General features: G+C 48.4%; 1 protein-coding gene across 6 annotated transcripts in view; it reads right to left on the bottom strand.

The window, feature by feature from the left end:
• Positions 1-21,838, bottom strand: part of AFAP1 (actin filament associated protein 1) — a 198,420-nt gene that overhangs the window by 35,728 nt on the left and 140,854 nt on the right. For all 6 annotated transcript variants that reach the window (XM_049886706.1, XM_049886703.1, XM_049886700.1 and 3 more), the window contains exons 10-12: positions 21,608-21,819; positions 19,135-19,280; positions 4,205-4,322 (exon numbers count right to left, since the gene is read on the bottom strand). In XM_049886706.1, the coding sequence (XP_049742663.1) occupies positions 4,205-4,322; positions 19,135-19,280; positions 21,608-21,819 (476 nt within the window). The remainder of the gene's footprint in view (positions 1-4,204; positions 4,323-19,134; positions 19,281-21,607; positions 21,820-21,838) is intronic.

Genomic DNA, 21,838 nt, shown 5'->3' with positions numbered 1-21,838 from the left:
ATTTCGAGAGCTTAAAGACAGTGACGCATTTAGTCCTCAAAGTACTTGTGTGAGTGAGAGAGGCCTGAGGTGGAGAGGTCACACGGTTGCTAAGAGGGGACCAAGCTGGTTTCAGAGTCTCACTCTTGACCATAAGGTTGCTGTGCTGTTGGGAAGCCTCAAACTCCTTCTTGGAAAAAGAATGGGTTAAAAAAAATAGACAGCTGCTGTGGAGTTGACCTCGATGCCTGGTGACCCCGTGTGTCAGAGTAGAACTGTGGCCCACAGGGTTTTCAGTGGCTGATTTTTCAGAAGTAGGTCGTCAGGCCTTTCTTCCGAGGCGCCTCTGTGTGAACTCGGACCTCTGACCTTTCAGCTAGCAGCTGAGCGCCTTAACTGTGTGCACCACCCAGAGGCCTTTTCATAAAGGACCAAAATGGCTACAAGCCACTTCAAGGGACAGAGAAATTTCAAAACATGGGCACTGAAGTATAAGTTAAAACCAACTAACAACCCGCACCGGATCCTCCGGAGTTTTAAAGGTCTTTATAAATTGCGGTGCCGTTTTAGAAAAGGAGATACCGATTCATACGCTATGCTCGCTTTGCCCTGTTTTTACATCCTTCTTGCACGGTGTCATCCTGCCAGACTGTAATTACAGCCTTTTGTTATAAAAATAGAAAAGATTTAAAATTCCACAGCAGGCGTGTTTTTATTTCTCTGCAATCTCGTCAACGTGTCTATTTTTGTGATGTGGGGGGACCATCTACAATCTAAAAATAATGATCCAGACAAACTTGGAGATGACAATCTGGCAGGCCTTTGCCGGAATTATTAAAACGGTCTAGACTACACTATCATTTTCTTAAAATACCAAAAGATGAGGTCACATGGACACCTGTAGGGGCCCCATAGAAGATTCTGGATTTAAAATGTGTGTGTGTGTGGGTGGGGGTGGGTGGGTGGGGTGTGTGTGGGTGTGTGTGAGGAAGACTCTTTTAAGACTCATTTCATCTTGGTTTTCCATGGGGAACATACAATGGGCAAGAACTACTGAACCCCAAGCTGGTCGCTAGAATGTCGGGCATGGAGTTGATGGGTTATTACAAAGCATGACCTTTATGCGACCTAGAAACGAAGCCCTTCTAAAAGCGGTACCTGGTAACAGACCCTGGAAGGTAGATAAAGAGTTTAAGGCAAGGAAACTGTTAATAAGCAGAGCTGCAAGCCTGGGCACTGCACATGACGTGACTGAAAAGCCGATACTGCCAGCCCCACAACACACATGCCCAGTTAACTCCTCAGCAGGTGTTTATCTCTAAAGTAGATTAAACTGTGAACAACCACAGACAGCTCGCTCCTGGGGTAGCCTGAACCGGCCCAGGACAAACCTGAGCTACAGGGGTGGCGAGATGAGTGTTAGCAGCTCAGTTAGTATTTGTACAGAGACTAGACTAAGACAGACTAGGAAGAAAGGCCTGGAGATCTAGCTCTGAAAATTAAAAAAGGCCTGGAGATCTAGCTCTGAAAACTAGCCAGTGAAAATTCAATGGATCACAACAGAATATTGTCCAACTGGACTCAACATTCCAACAACCATGAAGACGGCACAGGACTGGGCAATGCTTTGTTCTGCCATGCATGGGGTCGTCATGAGTTGGAGTCCACTTGACGGCGGCTAACAGTAACAACAGGGCCATGGGTTCCCTAACCCAGTCAGCTCGCCTTCCCAAGTTCATGTTTAAGGCGTGTACTCATTGGGGAGGAGCCCTGGGGTGTAACGGTTAAAGCGCTCAGCTGCAAACTGAAAGGTTGGTAATTCAAACCCACCTAGCGCCTCCACCGGAGAAAAGATTACGGCCTTAGAAACCCTATGGGCAGTTCTACTGTGTCCCCTGGAGTCACAGTGACAGGGACAACAATGAACGTGGAGAAATGCCTTTGAGAGGGCCTTAGGGAAGGTCTGGGGACAGGTGTGGTGTCATCTTTGCAGCCGACATCAGAGACTGAGGTCAAGGCTTAGAGAAGCACATGATGGGTCTATAGTTGGGAAAGGACAGCTCTGTGGAGACGGGCTGGCATAGAACCAGTGGGGGCGAGAAGACCTGAGCAAACGTGGGGCCCGTGTGGAAATGGTGCCATGCTACAATGCAGAGCCCTGCCTACCAAGGCCTCAGCCACGGTGCTCTCCTGAGTGGAAGCTCTGGAGGCGGGGGTGGGAGAGGGGACTGGCCGGCCCTCATGTTTTCTCATGCCCTCCCGGCCCCACACTCAGATGGGACTTTCCATGATGGGCTCTGTGCTGGAATGGGGCGTAAAAGTGGCTTGGCTCACACAGCCCAGCCCTGTGTCCCGACATGGACCATGAAGGCTGCCCTGCTGCACCTGGGTCCTGTCAGCTCCTCCTTCCCACCCCCTTCCCACACCTGGTCTGGATCATGCTGTCCTTCAAGGACAAAGACTCTATCTGATCCATTTCTTTCCCCATTTCTAGGAGAACCCAGCAAGGCGCAGGAGGGAGAGGACAGGGGAGGGTGGGAGGGAGGATGGGGGGAAGTGAAGAGGGAGGGAGCTCGGACTAAGTGGGGAGAGAAAATCCTGCTTTGGGACCCAGTCAGGAGCTCCTGGGCAAGGCCAACCCCGTGGGGGTATCCGACAGCACAAGGCCCAGGCGGGATACCACCCCGCCCCCCATGGGACACAGGATTCCAGGGCCCCTGACTAACTGGCCCCACCCCTGGCCCCCACCCCTGGCCCCCGGCTCCCACCCCTGGCCTGGGTTCAGTTGCTGACACTTCTGGGCTCTGGGGGTCTTTCTCCCTCACCTCCCTCACGGGATACTTGTTTGCTGGCAGATGTGGGTTTTCTGACGATGGATGACACACAGCAGCATGTGGGAGGAGAGTATTCGTGAGCAGGGAGGGAGAGGCTGAAAGGAAATCAGCACACCCTACACCTGCCTCTGAAAGGCACCTTAGCCTGTGGTTGTTGGGTGCTGTCAAGTCAATTACGACTCACAGTGACCCTACAGAACAGAGCAGAACTGCCCCATAGAGTTTCCAAGGCTGTAATCTTAACGGAAGCGGATTGCCAGGTCTTTCTCCATGGAGCCGCTGGTGGGTTCAAACTGCCAACCTTTGGGTTAGCAGCCGAGTGCTTAACTGTTGTGCCACTAGGGCTCCTACATCTTAACACAGATGCTAATTTTAGGTGCATCTTATCCTGGCAAACACACGCCCCCTCCAGTGGTCTGCACGCCTCTCCCACCAAGCTGCTGACCACACGGAGGCCCCCGTCTGCGAAGGCCGAGGACCTGGGCCCAGCTGCCAGCCCGAGGAGACACTGGACAAACAGTGGTTAAACGGACAACATGGGGACGTAGTGAAATAAACTTTAATGGATGAGTTCTGCTAGTTACACACAGAACTCAAAATACCAAGAGCAAATTGAAAAAGAGCAAAGCCCAACAGACCCTGAAGGCCAGTTTTGATACAAAATAGTGTCACTAAATGACTCTGATATTTATATGAAATCCAGGACCACTCGCTCTTGAGTCAGCCCTGACTCACGGGGACCCCACGTGAGTCAGAGCAGAGCTGTGCTCCACAGGGTTTCGATGGCCGATGGCTCAGACGTAGATCACCAGGCCTCTCTTCGGAGGCACTTCTGGGTGGACTGGACCCCCGCCCGACCTTTCACTTAGCAGCCGAGCGAGTTAACGGTTTGGGCCACCCCGAGACTCGTCTATGGATGTACAGATAGCGCTGGTCCTGCAGTCTGAGTCTCCGGTACCCAAGTCGGCCAGGAGGAAGGGTCCTGTGTCTGCTGTCTGGTCCTCGGCTTTCAGAGGCTGCTTTCAGCTTGTCACCACGCTGGGCAGAGACTGTGCACGCTAACCTGCGCTGTGCTGCATCCTGAGTGACCCAGGTTACAGACTCCCGTGTGTGTTATCGTCTAGTCGTATCTTAGAGCGCGCTGAATTGAGTGACTAACGGCAGACTCCTGGTCTCCAATCTCCCCTTGTTCAGACGCAGATTAAAATGGACAGCGTGTCAAAGCCAGGCCATGAGGGATGGGCTGGGCATTTCATCTTACCTCGGAGCACTAAAAAAAAAAGGCCTTCTGCCTTTTGTATGGAAAGCAGGCGCGCTTGGTTACAGAATGTTTCAGAAGTCTTGCCTTGGAGCAAAATAAACGGATTCCTGTATGAAAATGCGGCACTCACCGAGCCGTTTACGCAGGGAACGTAGTCATAGTGGAGGGCCATGCCGCTGGGGTGCGCGTAGCCATTGGAGGTGCTTCCGAGATAGGGGTTGGCGGAGATCCCACGCCTGCTCATGAAACTGAAAGACAGCGAGTTACAAGCCTGCTTTTCCCTCCACTGGCCAACAAGTCCCACAATTCTGCTTAGGCTCAAGGCGCCCTCAGAGGTGCTGGGCACAGAGAAGGATTGGACGGCCCCTACGCAGAATGGAATGTTAGGATGGAGAGGTTGGGGCAGGCTCCTTGGCTATAAAATTAGGACAGCACCTGCCTGCGTCTCCTAGGAGGAGCCCCGGTGGTGCAATTGTTAAGCACTCGGCTGCTAGCCAAGAGGTCGTCAGTTCGAACCCACCCCACAGCTCCTCCAGAGAAAAGACCTAGCAATCTGCTCCCTGCTCCTGTAAAGATTACAGCCTAGAAAACCCTATGGGGCAGTTCTACTGTCACGTGGGATTGTTCGGAGTTGACTCAATGGCACCTAATAACGACAGTCTCCTAGGCTGCCGTAACAGAAAACACGAGTGGGCGGCCTTAAAGAACAGAAATGTTTGTCTCACTATTTCAGAGGCTGGAAGTCCAAACCAGGGTGTCAACTCTAGGGTCTCCTTGTCAGTAGCCCAGGGGTGTCTCGTCCTGTAGAGAGACTGTCACAAGGCATCTGTTTTCCCCCGTGTGTGCGTGTGTGTGTCTGTGTGTGTGTGCTTGCATGTGTACGCGTGTGCATACGAGTGCGCATGTGTGCATGGTTGTGTGTGTGCGCAAGTGTATATGTGTGCGTGCATGCGTGTGTTCATGTGTGTGTGTGTCTCTCCATGTCTGTTTTCCCTTTCCATAAGACTTCACTCAGAAGGGGTCAGGTTTAGGGCCCACCCTACTCTGGGATGACCTCATTAACTGATAACATCTGCAAAAAAACCTGATTTCCCCAAACAGGGTCTCAGTCACAGGTACAGGTGTTAGACCATCAATCCACACACGGCCCCCTGCAGAGTGGTGGCCAGGATTAGTGACAATGTGTTCTAGGTACACAAAGCAACGCCTGGCACATAACAGGTATTCGATAAAAAGCCATCTTTATCATCATCAGCCCATAACAGGGGCTGGCTCCCGACCATCGCCGGTTTTTATAAATAAAGTTGTAGCAGCAGCCAGCTGCCTTCAGCCGCTTTCACATGACAGCAGCACGGAGTTCAATACGTGTGACAGAGACCGGACGGCCGCAAAGCCGAAATATTTGCTGCCTAGTCCGTTACAGAAAAAGTTGGTGGATCCTGGTCTACAAGCTTTTCGGAACATTTATTCAACAAATATTCAGAGTTCTTAGGATTTATTCCTGAGGACTTGGTTGTTCAGAGGTAGAATCCCCAGGTTTGAGTCCTGGCCAGCGCACCTCCCGCACAGCCGCCACCCATCTGTCAGTGGAGGCTGGCGAGTTGCTATGATGCTGAGCAGGTTTCGGCAGACTCGCAGACTAAGACAGACTAGGAAGAAAGGCCAGGCAGCCTACTTAGAAACATTAGCCAACGAAAACCACATGGATCACAACGGTCCAATCCACAGCCGAACACGGGGATGGTGCAGGGCCGGGCAGCGTTCTGTTCTGTTGTGCCTGAGATACCATGAGCCAGAGACAATTCAACAGCACCTCAAAACAGTATTCATTCAGCCTCAGCACAACCACCACCCGCTGCCCCATGGACGTCCCTGAAACCCTGTCAGCCAGCACCAGAGGAGTCCCTCCGAAGGCAAGCCGGACCACGGCACCCTCTGCACCAAGCTTCCCAGCGGCTTCCCAGTCTACTCCAGGAAAAGCCAGTGTGCTGAGCCCGCCAACAAGGACCCTGCTCAGCCTCCTCGCCCCAGCCCCCACTCACTGTCCACCAGCCACACTGGTGCCCGGATGGTTCCCAGCCTCCCCTGACGGTTCCCAGCCTCCCCTGACGGTTCCCAGCCTCCCCTGACGGTTCCCAGCCTCCCCTGACGGTTCCCAGCCTCCCTGACGTTCCAGCCTCCCCTGACGGTTCCCGGCCTCCCCTGACGGTTCCCGGCCTCCCCTGACGGTTCCCGGCCTCCCCTGACGGTTCCCGGCCTCCCCTGATGGTTCCCGGACTCCCCTGTTGGTTCCCAGCCTCCCTGATGTCCCCGGCCTCCCCTGACGGTTCCCGGCCTCCCCTGACGGTTCCCAGCCTCCTCTGATGGTTCCCGGACTCCCCTGATGGTTCCCGGCCTCCCTGATGTCCCCGGCCTCCCCTGACGGTTCCCAGCCTCCCCTGACGGTTCCCAGCCTCCCCGACGGTTCCCAGCCTCCCCTGACGGTTCTCAGCCTCCCCGACGGTTCCCAGCCTCCCCTGACGGTTCCCAGCCTCCCGTGATACACCCACCTGGGGTCTTTGCACTTGCTCTTCCCTCTGCCTGGCAGGCTCTGCTCCCACCCACCCCTCCCTTCTTTATATATCTGTTCGAATGTCACCTTAAGAGGCCTTCCTGGTCACCCAAGACAAACAGCCCCTCTCCCCTTCGCACTCACCATCACTTTCACTACTTTCTTCTTCTTCATAAAACCAATTCAGTTTCTGTCCAGTCAACTCTGACTCCTGGTGGCCCCATGAGTGTCACCGGACAACTGTGCTCCACAGCATTCTCAATGGCTGGCTTTTCAGAAGTACATCCCTAGGCCTCTCTGAAGTGCCTCTGGGTGGACTCGAACCTCCAAGCTTTCAGTTAGCAGCCGAGCATCACTCAGGGACTGCTTATTACCGATCGCTGCCTACCCGTATTATGTATTTATTTGTTTGTTTGCCAGCTGTTTCTCCCCACCGGCATATTAGCTTCAGGAGAACGGGAACTTCCCCCGTTTTGTTCACAGTCACATCTCTGGTGTCCAAGGACAACACCTCACACATAAAAGCCGCTTGACGAATACGCACACAAACGCACGAATGATTTACTCAGGAAGAGGTGTTTCTTGTAAGTAAAACTGGAATCGCCCTACCAAGGAGACACCTCAAATGCATTTTCTCCTAATTGGGAAAAATTAAAATATTCTGGAGGAAAAAAATAATTTTCTTTTTCTCCAAATGTTCTGTCTCTTCTCAGGATCTTACATTTCTACGGTAACTAAAATAAATAAATAAATAAAATAAAGGGTTACCATCAAGTCGACTCCAACTCACGGTGACCCCATGTGTGTCTGGGTAGAACTGCACTCCATAAGGTCTTCAGTGGGTGATTTTTCAGAAGTAGATTGCCAGGCCTTTCTTCTGAGGCGCCTCTGCGTGGACTCGAGCTTCCAACCTTTTGGTTAATAGCCAAGCGCTTTAACCTTTTGCACCACCTGGGGACTTCTTGTATGGTAACTAAACCGAAACCAATCCAAACCTGTTGCTGGCGAGTTGATTTTGACTCATAGCGACCCTACAGGACAAACTAGAACTGCCCCATAGGGTTTCCAAGGAGAGGGTGGTGGATTTAAGCTGCCAACCTTTTGGTGAGCAGCCAAGCTGTAACTAGATGAATAAAAAAGAGAGGAAATGAAAAATAGCAAGGTGAACACAAGGGACGTGACCATGCCTCCTCAACAGGAGGTCTTTTGACAAAGCCGCACAGTACTCTGACTCAGAAGAGTGAGCGGGAGGAAGTGGTTTTGGGGGATTAGTTTTAGCATCCTAGGAGTTGGCTTCTGTTCTCAGCACGGCTTGGGGGAAGGGGATCTTCAGAGAGCGTCCACTGCCCTCTCCTGGGGAAAAGACAGACACGCAGGGCTGCTAGTTCTACTTCAAACAAATGTGCGTTTTCACTTACAAGATAGCTCATCTGGCTTTTCTCTTGATTAAAAATTAACACACTTGTTTTACACTCAGAAATTCACAAAAGTATATGCAGGAAAAAATATATGGGAAAAGAATACAAGGAAAGACATATCCACATTTAAAAACGTAAGTTGTGCAATGATAGACGGTTTTGATTTGTTGTGGGGTTTTTCTTTATACGGCAAAACCTGCCAAAGCTGGAACCTGTGATAGGGGAAACCCATCAGAGATGGAAATCGAAAATATTTTCCACTAAAATGAGTGACAGAAAAGTGGTAAGACTGCATCCTGTCATGGCCGAGGAATGCAGGTCAATCAACACCCTCCTGAGCAGAGTCTTCCCACGCCTCCCCTGCTGGGCTGCTAACCACCTTCTCTCACCCCTGGTGGGCAATGCCTACCAGGTTCCTATGCAAATAAAAAAAAATGGCAGGCACAAAAGGGATGCAGTCCTTTTCAGAGGCTGGGAAAAGGGACAGAGCCTAGTCTCTCCATGTCACACCCAATAAATTGGCTCCAAGGCAGCAGACAGCCAGAAAATCAAGGCAGTCCCATTGAGTTCTGGCTCTCACAGGTTTCACTGTACAGTCAAGGCTGTAAAGATGGCAAGGCACGGGGCAGACCTCCTCGTCTAACTTCAGGAGCGGGAAGAGAGAAAACACCATCACTACCAACACAGCCCATGGCTGATCCCTGGGAGGCGGAGGTCAGCCGTGCCTCCTCCCCTGCCTTTTTACCAGTTCTGACACCAGCCATCCTCCCACCCCACTGTCTACTTTTCTGCTGGCTTTGATAACTCATTCCAATGGCCACACAGAACTAACAGGCAATACTGATTATGGGGTTTATTAGGGAAGTAACAGGTTATAATTCAGGGTCAGGATCAACAGGCTACCACTGGGATAAGGATCATGAAGCATGTGGGCAGTCTCCCTTCAGTTCAGGAGAGCTTTCTCAGCTCCTCTCAGCTGTGCAGGCCCCTCTCAGCCCCCTGAGGACAGGCCGCTCTCAGCCCCCTGACAACAGGCTTCTCTAAGCCCTCAGGACAGGCCCCTCTCAGCCCCTCAGGACAGGCCTCCTCTCAGCCCCCTCAGGACAGGCTCCCCTCGGCCCCCTCAGGACAGGCCTCCTCTCGGCCCCCTCAGGACAGGCCTCCTCTCGGCCCCCTCAGGACAGGCCTCCTCTCGGCCCCCTCAGGACAGGCCTCCTCTCGGCCCCCTCAGGACAGGCTCCTCTCGGCCCCCTCAGGACAGGCTCCTCTCGGCCCCCTCAGGACAGGCCTCCTCTCGGCCCCCTCAGGACAGGCCTCCTCTCGGCCCCCTCAGGACAGGCTCCTCTCGGCCCCCTCAGGACAGGCCTCCTCTCGGCCCCCTCAGGACAGGCCTCCTCTCGGCCCCCTCAGGACAGGCCTCCTCTCGGCCCCCTCAGGACAGGCCTCCTCTCGGCCCCCTCAGGACAGGCCTCCTCTCGGCCCCCTCAGGACAGGCCTCCTCTCGGCCCCCTCAGGACAGGCTCTTCTCAGGCCCCTCAGGACAGGCTCCTCTCGGCCCCCTCAGGACAGGCCTCCTCTCGGCCCCCTCAGGACAGGCCTCCTCTCGGCCCCCTCAGGACAGGCCTCCTCTCGGCCCCCTCAGGACAGGCTCTTCTCAGGCCCCTCAGGACAGGTTCCTCTCAAACTCTGGACAGGCTCCTCTCGGCCCTCAGGACAGGTTCCTCTCAGCCCCTTCAGGACAGGATCCTTTCGGCTCACTCAGGGCAGGCCTCTCCTCTTGGTCCTTGGCACTGCTCAGACCTTGCCTCTGCCCTGCTCAGGCAAGTGTTATAAAGCTCTTCGGCTCTGCCAGTAAGTGCCCAGAGGCACCCCACTCTGCCCAGAAGTCTCCTGCCAAAGGTGCTCAGCTCTCTCACTTGGGTTGGCATGTCCAGCAAAGCTGCCTCGCTCCATGGGCCAGGAAGCCCACCACGCTGTCTTGGGCTGGTCTCCTGGTTCTGTTGCCGCCATTTCTCGGCATCTCGTGGTACAGTGCTCTGCCACCTGGGTCTAGGAGGCTCTCAGTCAGGGACCCCAGGCCCAAAGGACCTGATCCACTCCTGGCTCTTCTTTCCTGATGGTAATAAGGTACCCCCTTTCTATTCTGGGATTGGTTCTCTTTTTAAGCCTAGTGGGATGGCAAACCTGACCAATCTCCTCATTAGGGTTCTATACACTATTTGCATAGTTCCACCCAATCACTGTGTGGAAATTAGTTACAGGACCACGTATGGATAAAAGGGCCATATTAAGTAATTCACTGCACCACAAAAGCGTTCTCATTTAAATGCCTTGTTGGAGGTTAATTTCTGTGTAGGGCACTCTGCAGTCTTCACCTGTGAGAGGGAGTGAGTGATGGATGAGATAAAACCTGGCCACATCACACTCCCTCCCGGACCACTGCCCCGTGTCCGTGTGGATCACGCACATTAAACATTCTATTTCACCTATTTATTTACACGTCTTTCTCCTCCTGGGAGATGGCGAGTACTCGACAGCAGGGACTGTCCCTTGCTTGGTTCCGAGCTCTGTGCCTGGTACACAGATGGGTAGTTGGGGAGCTGGGCCAACATCCCCTGGTGCTTTCCTGGCCACCTGGCTGGGACAGAGACCAGCAGGACACTTTTTACCATTTCACTTGCAGGACTCACGGAAGGTGGGGACAGTGGTGGTGCAGTGGTAGAATGCTCGCCTTCCATGAGAGAGACCCAGGTTCGATTCCAGCCAATGAACCTCACGCACAGCCACAGCTACCTGTCAGGGGAGGCTTGTATGTTGCCGTGATGTTGAACAGGTTTCGTGCAGCTTCCAGGCTAAGATGGACTAGGGAGAAAGGCCTGGAGATCTACTTCCAACACTCAGCCAATGAAAATGGTATGGATCACAACAGCCTGATCCACAACTGATGGTGGGAATGGCCCAGAACGGGGCAATTTCATTCTGTTGTGTGTGGGGCCACACTGAGTTGGGGACAACTTGATGGTAGCTGACGGCAGCAACTCATGGAAGGTAAGGTCACAGGTCAGACACAGGGAGTACCCTACTTGGAAGAGACTTGGCCACCTGCTAGTCTCCCCCTACCCCCCTTACAGAGGGACTTGGGCCCCAAGGGCCAAATACTCAGACTAAATATGAGGCCTCTGGTTTCTGGCTTGGTATGTGGTTTCCACAACGTGATTGTTGGCCAGACACAAGAGTGGTGATGAGGTAAGAGGCCTCATGTCACGTGTCAAGCCCAAATCATCAGGAAATACATTTTAAAGTCATCTCCCAAGGGTTCAAAAGAGAGGGCTACTCAACAGAGCGTTTCCTGCCGTTTTTCTGTCTACCTCTCTTTGTCCAAACTCTGTGGGGCCATTCTCCTCTGTCCTACAGTGTTGCTATGAGTCGGAATCCACTCCATGGCAATGGGTCTGGTGTTTTGGTTGTCTTTGTCCATTTTCCTCAACTGCTATCACTATCACTCTAATGGTCTTCAGCTGAGAGTGACCCCACAACGGTTTCAGGTTAAAAATCCAGACTCTTTACTTTGCATCACACAATCCGTGTCTCAAAAGGTTCTCAGTAAAATGTTTCAACAGTTTACCCTTGTTAATATTCCCAAACGACCGCCTGTCCTGGGAGCACCTGCATTATTCTGTTTCCTGCGACTGACCTCTTTCCCAAATACATTCTTGCCCTTTCCGCCGCAGATGTATGTAACGCACTGACCCTAATAACCTTGAAAAACTCTGTTTTAACTGGCTGCCAACTCATATAAAAGTGAAAACTCAAGTTCCCCTCAGAATATCTCACTGCCAAGCTACGCCTGTTACATCTCTTAGGTTTTAAGGAATATTTGGTTAGACAACCAAAAAACACAAACAAGCTTTACTGCTAACTCACATCTCCTGTAAAGGTGTTAGATGAAGTCCCAAGGATTCTTAGAGTCATAAATCCATCCCATGCCTATTTTTAATAAATAATTTTCAATATTGGGATTTATATTCCTTCTCAAAAATATGACCTCCCCACATTTGGCTTAGATTAATATTCGACTGGTTTACAACGTAAAAGCCAAGTTGTGAGCTAGGGGAAATGTTTGTATTCGGGGTTTCTCTTAAATGTGGTTTTCAGCTTGCTCGTTATAATTGAAGTTACATGTGGACTCAGGGCTGGCTTTTGGGACATTTAATAACTTCCAAATAAATACAATTCAACCATCATGAACACTTTTCTTTTCTGCCAATCTAGTCGTGTAGGTTTTACAAAACTGGAATTATGGATATTATATTTCTTAAAAGGCCACTTTAAATGTGCTTTGCTTACTTACCGCGCAGCACTCAACGACTAGTAAATCCATCTTAACTACTGACATTTTGCTGATTAGAAAGAAGGTTACTGAACAATAAAGAGTACAAACAGAACAGTAAGTCCTTGACAAAGTCTACACTGGCTCTCATGCAAAAGAACAGGCTAAGAATAGTGAGTCTGTACTTTACAGACCTATATCCCTCATGAACGTAGATGCAAAAATCCTCAACAAAATTCTAGCCAATAGAATTCAACAAATATCAAAAAATAATTCACCATAACCAAGTGGGATTCATACCAGGTATGCAGGGATGGTTCAATATTAGAAAAACAATTAATGTAATCCATCACATAAACAAAAGACAAGAATCACATGATTTTATCAATTGATACAGAAAAGGCATTTGACAAAGTTCAACACCCAGTCATGATAAAAATGCTCAGCAAAATAGGAATAGAAGGAAAATTCCTCAACATAATAAAGGGCATTTATACAAAGTCAATAGCCAACATCATCCTAAATGGAGAGAGCCTGAAAGCGTTCCCACTGAGATCAGGAACCAGACAAGGATGCCCTTTATCACCACTCTTATTGAACATTGTGCTGGAAGTCCTAGCCAGAGCAATTAGGCTAGATAAAGAAATAAAGAGCATCCAGATGGGCAAGGAAGAAGTAAAAGTATCTCTATTTGCAGATGACATGATCTCATACACAGAAAACCCCAAGGAATCCTCAAGAAAACTACTGAAACTAATAGAAGAGCTCAGCAGAGTATCAGGATACAAGATAAACATACAAAAATCAGTTGGATTCCTCTACACCAACAAAAAGAACATCGAAGAGGAAATCACCAAATCAATACCATTTCCATTAGCCCCCAAGAAGATAAAATACTTATGAACAAATTTAACCAGAGACGTAAAAGATGTATACAAAGAAAACTACAAGATGCTACTGCAAGAAACCAAAACAGACCTACATAAGTGGAAAAACATACTTTGCTCATGGATAGGAAGATTTAACTTTGTAAAAATGTCTATTCCACCAAAAGTGATCTATACTTTTAATGCAATTCCGATCCAAATTCCAACGAGGTTTTTTAATGAGATAGAGAAACAAATCACCAGCTTCATATGGAAGGGAAAGAAGCCCCGGATAAGTAAAGCATTACTGAAAAAGAAGAACAAAGTGAGAAGCCTCACTCCACCTGATTTTAGAACCTATTATACTGCCACAGTAGTCAAAACAGCCTGGTACTGGTACAACAACAGATACATAGACCAATGGAACAGAATTGAGAATCCAGACATAAATTCATCCACCTATGAGCAGCTGACATTTGACAAAGACCCAAAGTCTGTTAAATGGGGAAAAGACAGTCTTTTTAACAGATGGTGCTGGCATAACTGGATATCCATCTGCAAAAAAATGAAACAAGACCCATACCTTACACCATGCACAAAAACTAACTCAAAATGGATCAAAGACCTAAATATAAAACCTAAAATGATAAAAATCATGGAAGAAAAAATAAGGAGAATGCTAGGAGCCCTAATACATGGCATAAACAATACAAAACATTACTAACAATTCACAAACACCAGAAGAGAAACTAGATAACTGGGAGCTCCTAAAAATCAAACACCTATGCTCATTCAAAGACTTCACCAAAAGAGTAAAAACATTACCTACAGACTGGGAAAAAGTTTTTAGCTATGACATTTCTGATCAGCATCTGATCTCTAAAATCTACATAATACTGCAAAAACTCAACAAAGAAAAGAAAAATAACCCAGTTAAAAAATGGGCAAAAGATATGAATAGACACTTCACTAAAGAAGACATTCAGGCAGCTAACAGATACATGAGGAAATGCTCGTGATCATTACCCATTAGAGAAATGCAAATCAAAATTACAATGAGATTCCATCTCACTCCAACAAGGCTGGCATTAATCCAAAAAACACAAAATAATAAATGTTGGAGAGGCTGTGGAGAGATCAGAACATTTATACACTGCTGGTGAGAATGTAAAATGGTACAACCACTTTGGAAATCGATTTGGCCCTTCCTTAAAAAGCTAGAAATACAACTACCATACGATCCAGCAGTCCCACTCCTTGGAATATATCCTAGAGAAATAAGAGCCTTTACTTGAACAGATATATGCACACCCATGTTCATTGCAGCACTGTTTACAACAGCAAAAAGATGGAAGCAACCAAGGTGCCCATCAACGGATGAATGGATAAATAAATTATGGTATATTCACACAATGGAATACTACACATTGATAAAGAACAGTGAGGAATCCATGAAACATTTCATAACATGGAGGAACCTGGAAGGCATTATGCTGAGTGAAATTAGTCAGTTGCAAAAGGACAAATATCGTATGAGACGACTAGTATGAGAACTCAAGAAATAGTTTAAACACAGAAGAAAATATTTTTTAATGGTTACGAGGGTGGGGAGGGAGGGAAGGAGAGGGGTATTCACTAATTAGATAGTAGACAAGAACTATTTTAGGTGAAGGGAAAGACAACACACAATACAGGCAAGGTCAGCACAATTGGACCAAACCAAAACTGAAGAAGTTTCCTGAATAAACGGAATGCTTCAAAGGCCAGGGTAGCAGGGGCAGAGGTATGGGGACCATGGTTTCCGGGGACATCTAGGTCAATTGGCATAATACAATCTATTAAGAAAACATTCTGCATCCCACTGTGGTGAGTGGAATCTGGGGTCTTAAAAGCTAGCAAGCAGCCATCTGAGATGCATCAGTTGGTCTCAACCCATCTGGATCAAAGGAGAATGAAGAACACCAAAGACACAAGGTAGTTATGAGCACAAGAGACTCCATCAGCCTGAGACCAGAAGAACTAGATGGTACCCGGCTGCAATTAATGACTGCCCTGACAGGGAACACAACAGAGAACCCCTGAGGGAGCAGGAGAGCAGTGGGATGTAGACCCCAAATTCTCGTAAAAAAGACCAGACTTAATGGTCTGACTGAAACTAGAGGGATCGCAGAGGTCATGGTCCCCATACCTTCTGTTAGCCCAAGACTGGAACCATTCCCAAAGCCAACTCTTCAGACAGGGATTGGACTGGACTATAAGATAGAAGATGATACTGGTGAGGAGTGAGCTTGTTGGCTCAAGTAGACACATGAGACTGTGTGAGCAGCTCCTGTTTGGAGGGGAGATGAGAAGGCAGAGGGGACAGAAGCTGGCTGAATGGACGTGGAAATACAGGGTGGAGAGAAGGAGTGCACTGTCTCGTTAGGGGGAGAGCAACTAGGGGTACATCTATTGCTGTTGAGTCGATTCCGACTCATAGTACATAGCAAGGTGTACATCGATTTTTGTATGAGAGACTGACTTGATTTGTAAACTTTCAATTAAAGCACAATCACACAAAAAAAAGAACAGTGAGTTTGTATTTTAGAGAATGTCTAGCATTCTGGCGATTTTCTGGAAAAGCTCTACAAGACTTACTCATTGTGTCAAGGTTTACCTTAGTTGAGTGTAATGATGGCATCCCTGGGTGGTGCAGTTAACACACTTGGCTGCTAACTGAAAGGTTGGTGGTTCAAATCCACCCAAAGTCACCTTGGAAGAAAGTCCTGGCAATCTACTCCCAAAATTCAGCCATTAAAAGCCCTGTGGAGCACGGTTCTCCTCTGATACACACGGGGCGGGTAGCCATGAGTTGGAACTGACTCGCCGGCAACTGGTCCAATTCATTCTGATCCTGGTGGGTGTGATAACAGTCCCAGGGCAGGCCCAAAGTTGTGCTTACTTTGAGAAAAAACTATTGTTTAGTTCCACAATGTCATAGCCAAGCTTTAAATAAATGTTCACTCCACAGGGCCATTCAAGGTATGAAGGAAGACAGCTCAAGTTCTCCACAAACACAAAATGAAAAGACCCAAATCAGTTCCGTCAGTTCCGACTCATGGTGATCCCTTGTGTGTCAGAGTGGAACTCTGCTCCATAGGGTTTTCTTGGCTACAATCTTTATGGCCGCAGATCACCGGGCTTTCTTCTGAGGCACCTCTGAGAGGGTCCGACCAACAAACACAAAGCGTGAAAAAGCTGGGTGGTGGCACTCATACCAAATAAGCAGAAAAAAAAGTATAAACATTTGAATTTATCTTCTTCGTATTAAAAAAATTTCATCATCTCAGCGTTGATAGGTTTGGAACACTTGCTGGTATTTTTATTGTCATGTGTTGATTATATAATTCCACCACCTAATCCAGACTTAAGCAGGAATCAAGGGACCAGAAATATCAGAGCCAGAAGTTTCAGATAGCGTCAGGCCTAACCTCTTGATGTCCTCCAGAAGGAAACCGAGGCATAGAGAGGTTGGAAATGACTTGTCCACAATTTCCCAATTAATAAATACCATAGCCAGGACGTGGCAGTGGTTAAGAGCTACGGCGGCTAACCAATAGGTCAGCAGTTCAAATCTACCAGGTGCTCCTTAGAAACCCTGTGGGGCAGTTCTACTCTTTCCTATAGGGTTGTTATGAGTCGGAAACGACTCTATGGCAATGGGTTTGGTTTTGTTTTTTTATCGCCAGGACCAGAACCAAGATTTCCTAGCTCTGAGCTCAAAGCAAAAGGTTCCCGGGTACTGCAAATGGTTTGTGTTTAGCTATGAACTGAAAGATTGGCAGCTCGAACCCTCACAATGGTGGCATGGAAGAAAGTCCTGGCCATCTGTTTTTCTAAAGATTTCAACCAAGAAAACCCTGTGGAGCAGTTCTATCACATGGGGTCGCCATGAGTTGGAATCGACTCGACGGCAGTGAGTTTTGTTCTGTTTTGTATTAAAGCTATTCCCCTTGAACTATCCCCAGCCCAACTGTAGACCAGGGGCCAGCAAACTCAGCGGAGTCCAGCCACACCCACTGTGTCAGGGTCGTCTGTGCTGCTTTTGTGTTAAAATGGCAGAGGTGAGTGGCTGCAAAGAAGAGCAGCTGAAGGTGGTTACTGTCCGGCCCTTCACAGAAGAAGCTTGCCGACTTTTGCGTTAGGCAACGGTATAAACCAGCTGTTTCTTGACTCCCCTAATTCATTTCTATAAATCAGTACCCTCAAAGTTTTTAGATTTTACATGCTTAAAAACTATTGAGAACCCCCAAAGAGCTTTAGTTTATGTGGGTTCTATCTATCAATAAAGGCATCCCTGGCTGGCGCAAATGGTTAAATGCTGGGCTACTAACCAAAAGGTTGGGGATTCGAATTCACCCAGAGATGCCTCGGAAGAAAGGCCTGGCAATCTACCTGAAAAGCCGGCCATTGAAACCCGATGGAGCACAGCTCACTCTGGCACACCTGGCATCTCCAGGAGTTGGGACTGACTCGTCGGCAGGTGGTTACCAATATTTACTGTATTTAAAATTAAACTGAAAAATTTATTCACACCTATTCACTTAAAAAAGTAATAATCTCATTATATTTCAACAAAATAACTTATTTTTTATGAGAACTAACTATATATTCTCAAAAAAAAAACAGTTTGTAAGTGGCATCATTTTACATGTTTTCTCATCGACTTACTGTCTGGCTTAACAGAAAACAGCTGAATTCTCAGACCTGCTTCTGCTTCCCGTCTGCTGCAGTGTGGTGTTTTGGTTGAAACAGACGAAGAAAACCCGCTTCACAGGTATGTAGCTGGGAAGCGGAGCAGTGTTTTAAAGCTTTTTTCAGATAACTGTGGACAATCTTCTTTGGTACTACCGTCACCAAAACTTGACAAGTTGTAGTTTCTCAATAAAAAGGAAGCAGTGCAGAACCTGGGATCACAGCAGTGAACTCTGTGCTGTTACCCTAACTTCCACGGATCTGTCTTGCTCCCCACATAGGTCTTTTGCCCGTTCATGGCTTATGGTGACCTTTCCAATGTTGACACAGTCTACCGTACAACATCAAAAAAATCATACAGACTAACGGCGCCACCGGTTCCTTCAGAAAAGCCTCTAAATTGGGGATCTGTCAAGCTCACAGCGGGGGATACAAATTTCCAAAATTCTAACTACCAAAAGAAAGCTCAGATATATGAAAGGCAACATATATATCGTTATGGGCTGATCTGGGCCCTCTAAAAAGGTATGCTGAAGTCCTGACCCTGGAACTTGTGAACGTGACCCTGTTTGCAAATACAGTCTTTGCAGATGTTATCAGTGAGGTCACAGTGGAGCAGGCTGGGTCCTAATCCTACATGAGCGGGGTCCTTATAAATGAGAAGAGACACAGAGACGGAGACAGAGGAAGGACATCACGTTACCCTGCAGCTGCAGCCCAGGAACGCCGGGAGCCACCAGGAGCCAGGAGAGAGGCAGGAGCAGTCTCCCTCAGAGCCTCAGAGGGAGCCAACACAACACGGCCGACACCCTGGTCTCGGACTCCCTGCCTAAAGGGCTGTGCAATGACACATTTCTGTTCTTAGAAGTCACCCAGTGTGGGGCATTTTGTTACAGCCACCCCAGGAGACTAAGGCACATTTGAAAGGCAAAAGTATTGTCAAAAGTTTGTTAACCCTGCTTTAATAGAAGACACTGAGGGTAGAAATGACAAAAATATTTCAGCCAAGTTTGGCTTAATAGAATTAAAAAGGGAAAGTCTTTAGCTTGTTTGTTTTTTCTAAGCCTGTATAGTCATGTCATACAGAAAGTAAATGTTAAAACGAAGGGAAATGAATAGACATGCAACCTCCAAGGCCGTCTCCCAGGCCCTGCGTCTCACCAGAAGGTCTGCTTGGCCGTCTGGATGACGTTGGCCGAGGTCTCCACGTCTATGTAGTCGTAGTGTAGCGCTCCCGGGTCCGTGGACGAGCCCGTCTCAGCCAGCAGAATCCCGACCCACCTGCCCATGTCTTCAGAGGATGAGGCCTGTTGGGGTGGGGGAACAAAAGTGCATTTTGGTTGATGGTGAATGGAAAATTCGGCAGTGGATACGGGTGATGGTCACACAGCATGATTGCTGAAACCGGTTTCAGTGAAATGTACCTGCAAAAAACAGCTGAATTGGCGAATATGTTGTTTACATTCTTACAACAATAAAAAATTAGATTTTGTTTTACTGAAGAGTTTCACCTCTGAGACTATAGGCCCCTGACACCCTTTTAACTCAGAACTGAAGCCACTCCTGACGTTCACCCTCAGCCAAAGATTAGACAGGCCTATAAAACAAAAAATAACACACGTGAGGAACGTGCTTCTTAGTTCAGTCATGTATGCGAGACCAAAATGTCAACACCTGCCCAAAAGCAATGGCAAAAAGGCGGGAAGGGACAGGAAAAATGGAAGGATGGAAATTGGGAATTGGGGTGTGGATGGGTAGAGTGTTGACACGACACAGGGATTGCAACCAATGTCACAAAACAATCTGTGTATAAATTGTCAAACGAGAAACTAATTTGCTCTTTAAAGTTTCATCTAAAGCACACACACACAAAAAAATAGTTTTTCACAGCTACGTCAGTAAAGAGACCATGTAATAGGAAAGACGATGAGACACAGGGTCCTAGCTCAGGAAAGTTGTTTAGAAAAAAAATAACCAGTTGCCTTTGAGTTGACCCCAACTCATGGCGACCCTGTGTGTGTCAGAGTAGAACTGTCCTCCATAGGGTTTTCAATGGATGATTTTTTGGAAGTAGATCACCAAGCCTTTCTTTCAAGGTGCCTCTGGGTGAACTTGAACCTCCAATCTTTCGGTGAACAACCAACCGCGTTAACCATTTGCACCACCAGGAACCAGTTGCTAGAAATCCTCATCACTTGGGGAACAGAACCTGGCCGTGAAGAGGCACCCCTGCACGTGTGGCTGGCCTAACTTGGGGGGTTGGTCACGAGGTTTGGGGGACCAGTAGCCCTTGCCGAGGGCCCCTAAGTGGGGTTGAGATGGTAATTGTTTCTCTTAGTGAGATGGCCTAACTTAATTACCTTACTTTATACCAGTTGTATTCTATAGGCCTAAGAACGGTCTGTGACCTGGAGCTGCCTTGTGTGTGCTATTTCTTGGGACTCTCAAAATGCCCCCAAAGTCTGAATCACTATAGAGTAGAATATAAATTTATTAATATAACAAGACAAAAAATTAAAAAAATTAACTAGAGGTGGTTTGGAGACATAGCTAAGGAATTAGGTGTAGTTGCTACATAATAAGTTCAGAATAGCAGCCAGGGAAATACTAAAATGCCTATAAACCCAAGGATTCTTAGAAACCCAGGGTGTTCTCTTGGCGTCCGTGGAGCTTGGCTCACTAGCCGCTGTCCGTAATGCAAGGAGCTGGCCAAAGACGCCTGTTCCAGCTGCAAGGAGGTCAGCATTCCAAGGGGAGAGCTGGAGGAAACACTTGGCCACTCAAAGGTAGACCAGGATGAAGGAGAAAAAAAGCCCAGTTTTACTGGAAGTTTTAAAAGAAGTTATTTTCTGGCCACTTGCAAAAAGCAAGCCACTCTACAGATTTGTGATCCATGGTTATTTGTTTTTTTTACAAAAGCTGGACAATGAAAAAGGAAGACAGAATTAGGACACATTGGAGCTGTGGTGGTTGGTGCAGAGTACTGAATACACACCATGGACTGCCAAGAGAACGAAGAAATACAACCAGAAAGCTCCTTAGAAACGAGAGGGCAAGACTTTGGCTCACTTACTTTGGACACGTCATCAGGAAAGAACAATCGCTAGAGAAGGACACCATGGTTGGTAAAGTGGAGGGTCAGCAAAAACGAGGGAAGCCCTCCATGAGGTGGACTGACACAGTGACTGCCCACAACGGACTCAAATTGCCCAGTGACCGTGAAGATGGCGCGGGACTGGGCAGTGTTGTGGTCTGTTGTACGTAAGGTCGCCATACGTCGGAGCGGACTCCCCGGCAACTAACAACAACGTATGGAACTGTGTATTTAATTCCCATGCAAAGAATGCGTATAGAGGGCATGAAACAAGGAGGTAACGTGGCAAACGGGTGTGACATGTGCCGTGTAGTAAAAACTGGCACGGTGCTGTCTGCAAGGTCAAAGCCTCTCACACAGAGGAGTCGACAGGAGGAAAGCAAAAAGGGAAACAGGAGAGAGAAGGAATCGAACCAACAGCAGATCTACGGCACTCCGATCCGTGAGTCCGCATTGAGCTTTTAGAGGGAGAGTTAACGTGTGTGTATCTCTGTGAAGCAGGGCCCGGAACACACTGGTGCACTCCGGAACACTCTGTACCTCTAACACAGCCACCTCCTGCCCGTTGCGAAGCAGCCGGAAGGTGAGGGGGTGCTTGGGATCCAGCCCCGGGATCACCTCGCAGCCACGGAGAGGGATGGAGACGACGTGGGTCTTCAGGTCCGTCCGGTCCTTGTGGAGGACAAGCTGATTGTCTCTCACTCGGCACCAGCGCTCCCGCCAGCGGCTGTTTGACAGCACGTTCAGGTAGCCTGCAGACAGACAAGGGCC

The sequence above is a fragment of the Elephas maximus genome, chromosome 5 (genome assembly GCF_024166365.1).
Source record: "Elephas maximus indicus isolate mEleMax1 chromosome 5, mEleMax1 primary haplotype, whole genome shotgun sequence".
Lineage (NCBI taxonomy): Eukaryota > Metazoa > Chordata > Mammalia > Proboscidea > Elephantidae > Elephas > Elephas maximus.
Note: the sequence above shows the minus strand (reverse complement) of the source record. Positions and strands in the feature narration are given on the sequence as shown.